The 2107-nt window shown below is 60.4% G+C and overlaps 1 protein-coding gene across 1 annotated transcript; it reads left to right on the top strand.

Moving 5' to 3' along the window:
- Positions 1-478: 478 nt before the first annotated feature.
- LOC104407232 (CD48 antigen-like) lies at positions 479-1465 on the top strand (the record flags this gene model as incomplete). The annotated part of the gene is made up of 3 exons (XM_010016457.1): positions 479-799; positions 883-1146; positions 1374-1465. Coding segments are annotated over 3 exons (677 nt in total), but the record flags the coding sequence as incomplete, so codon positions are not given.
- Between the last annotated feature and the right edge of the window lie 642 nt (positions 1466-2107).

The following is a 2107-nucleotide window of genomic DNA, read 5'->3' as shown; positions in this document are numbered from 1 at the left end:
CTGGGAGCAGGGGAAGGAAGAAGCGGGGGAGCGAGCGAGCGGCTGCGCGGTTCCGAGTTACCACCTGGGCTTAAACCACGACAGTGACCCAGCAGCTCCCTTCCCATGGGATCCCCGGCATCGCTGCCAGGGGCTGGGCTGAGGAGCTGCTCTGGGTGAGCTGGGAGTCGGGGGCAAAATTAAAGCAAAGGGAAAACCCAACTTCACTGGGGCCACATGCTCAGTCTGCGGAAGAGGAAAGCCTGAAACCAGGATGCTTCACACTATTCCATGTCACCCAAAGCTCTGCCCAACCTGGCCTTGAACACTGCCAGCGATGGGGCATTCCCCACTTCTCTGGGCACCCTGTGCCAGCGCCTCAGCACCCTCACAGGGAAGAGCTTCTTCCTTATATCCAGCCTAAACTTCCCCTATTTAAGCTCGAACCCAGCACCCCTTGTCCAAGCTGGCCAAGCAGCTCTGGTCTCCTCTTTTTCAGCATCCACGCCACAACAAACACCACCATCGGAGGTGGTCGGAGTCGTGCAGGGGGTAGCATATCTCAGTCCGAGCCTGCAAAGCACCGTCCCCTACCATGAAGTTCACTGGAGGCGCAATGAGACCTTGAACCTCGCCGTGCGGGACAGCAGCGGGAAGGTCTGGTACCGCAACAACAGCTACCAGGGGCGCCTGGAGCTCTTCCCCAACAACACCCTGAAGATCAGCTGCCTGCAGAAGAACGACAGCAGCATGTACCAGCTGTACCTGGAGGATGAGATGGGCAAGGGGCTCATCGAGAACATCCTCCTGACCGTGTATGGTGAGCTGGGAACGTGGGAGGGTTGTCCCAGCATCCCATGAGGGGACAAGGGGGAGGCTGTGACATCCTGGTGCCTCTTGCAGAGCTGGTCCCAAAGCCCTCGGTGAAGGCCAAAATGGTCAGAAGTGACCCAGAGCAGTGTGAAGCAACCCTGGAGTGCTCGGTGGGGCTCGAAGGGGTGACCTACGAGTGGATCTCCCACTCCAAGTTCCAGTGGAGCCATATGAGCGCTTCTGAGCTGCACGTGGCCCTCAATCCCTCGTCAGACACCTTCACCTGCAGGGTCAGCAACCCTGTCTCCTCCAACAATGCCTCGCTGCTCTACAGGCACCCCTGCTCCTGGACAGGTACCGCAGAGCGGGCAGAACCTGCGTGGATGGGCTGCAAGGTGGCCTTGGCTTTGCAGGGGCTCCTGAGGACAGCGGGTCCTCACCAGGCTGGGGGGGTCCCATGGCTCTGGTGGGTGGCAGGAGCCTGTATGAGGAGAGGGGAGCCTGTATGAGGAGGGGTTTGGGGGTCCCCTGCTGGGGCTGGGCAGCTCATGGACCTCCCCATGCACTGGCTCTGTCCCCAGGTGAGTCCTCCAGTGCCTCATCCTGTCCCACCACCAGCGTGCTGGTGGCCCTGGCACTCCAGCTCCTCCTCCTCCTCCTCCCTCTGGCTTAAGGCTGCTCTGCGGTTGACATGGCTCCTCGCCTCCTCACCCCCCGCTCCTGGACGAAGGCCCCAGCCGGGCTGGATGCAGAACGATGCAGTTGCTCAAGGGAACCATCACAACCAGTGCCTGTTACAGCAGCACCCACCCAGTCCCCTCCACGTGTGCCTGCTTCCCGCAGCTCAAGCCTGGGGTGCTCTGCTGCTCCCTTCGGGGCAGCTCCGTGCCTCAGTTTCCCTCCTCACCTCTTCTTTGCTTTAGTTAGAGGTCACGTCCTCCAGAACCCTGCCACTCTCATGGTGAACTGCTTGGAAACCCCCTTGTTGGCCCTGAGACCTGCAGGGAAACCCAACCTGAGCCTCTCCTCAGCTCCCCATGGACGTGGGAGCTCCTTGACCATCACCTGCTGCCAGCGATGCCCTTTGCAGTGCCCGAGCAGTGTGACAGTGCACGACGTGTTTCACCTGCAACCAGTGACACCCATAGGGTGCAACTGGGTGTTTCCCAGCGTAAGGGCAGCAGCACCACAGCATTTCGAGGCGGCAGAGCTGAGGTGGCCACTTTGGTTGTCTCTGCAAGGCAGGGCTTGGTAGCACAGGTACGGTCTCTGCTTCCAGCAATCTCTGTCCATGCACACATTGAATTGGAACCTG

Source organism: Nestor notabilis, unplaced genomic scaffold (assembly GCF_000696875.1).
Source record: "Nestor notabilis isolate BGI_N333 unplaced genomic scaffold, ASM69687v1 scaffold19730, whole genome shotgun sequence".
Classification (NCBI taxonomy): domain Eukaryota; kingdom Metazoa; phylum Chordata; class Aves; order Psittaciformes; family Psittacidae; genus Nestor; species Nestor notabilis.
The sequence above is the reverse complement of the archived record's forward strand: the minus strand, read 5'-3'. Positions and strand labels throughout refer to the sequence as shown.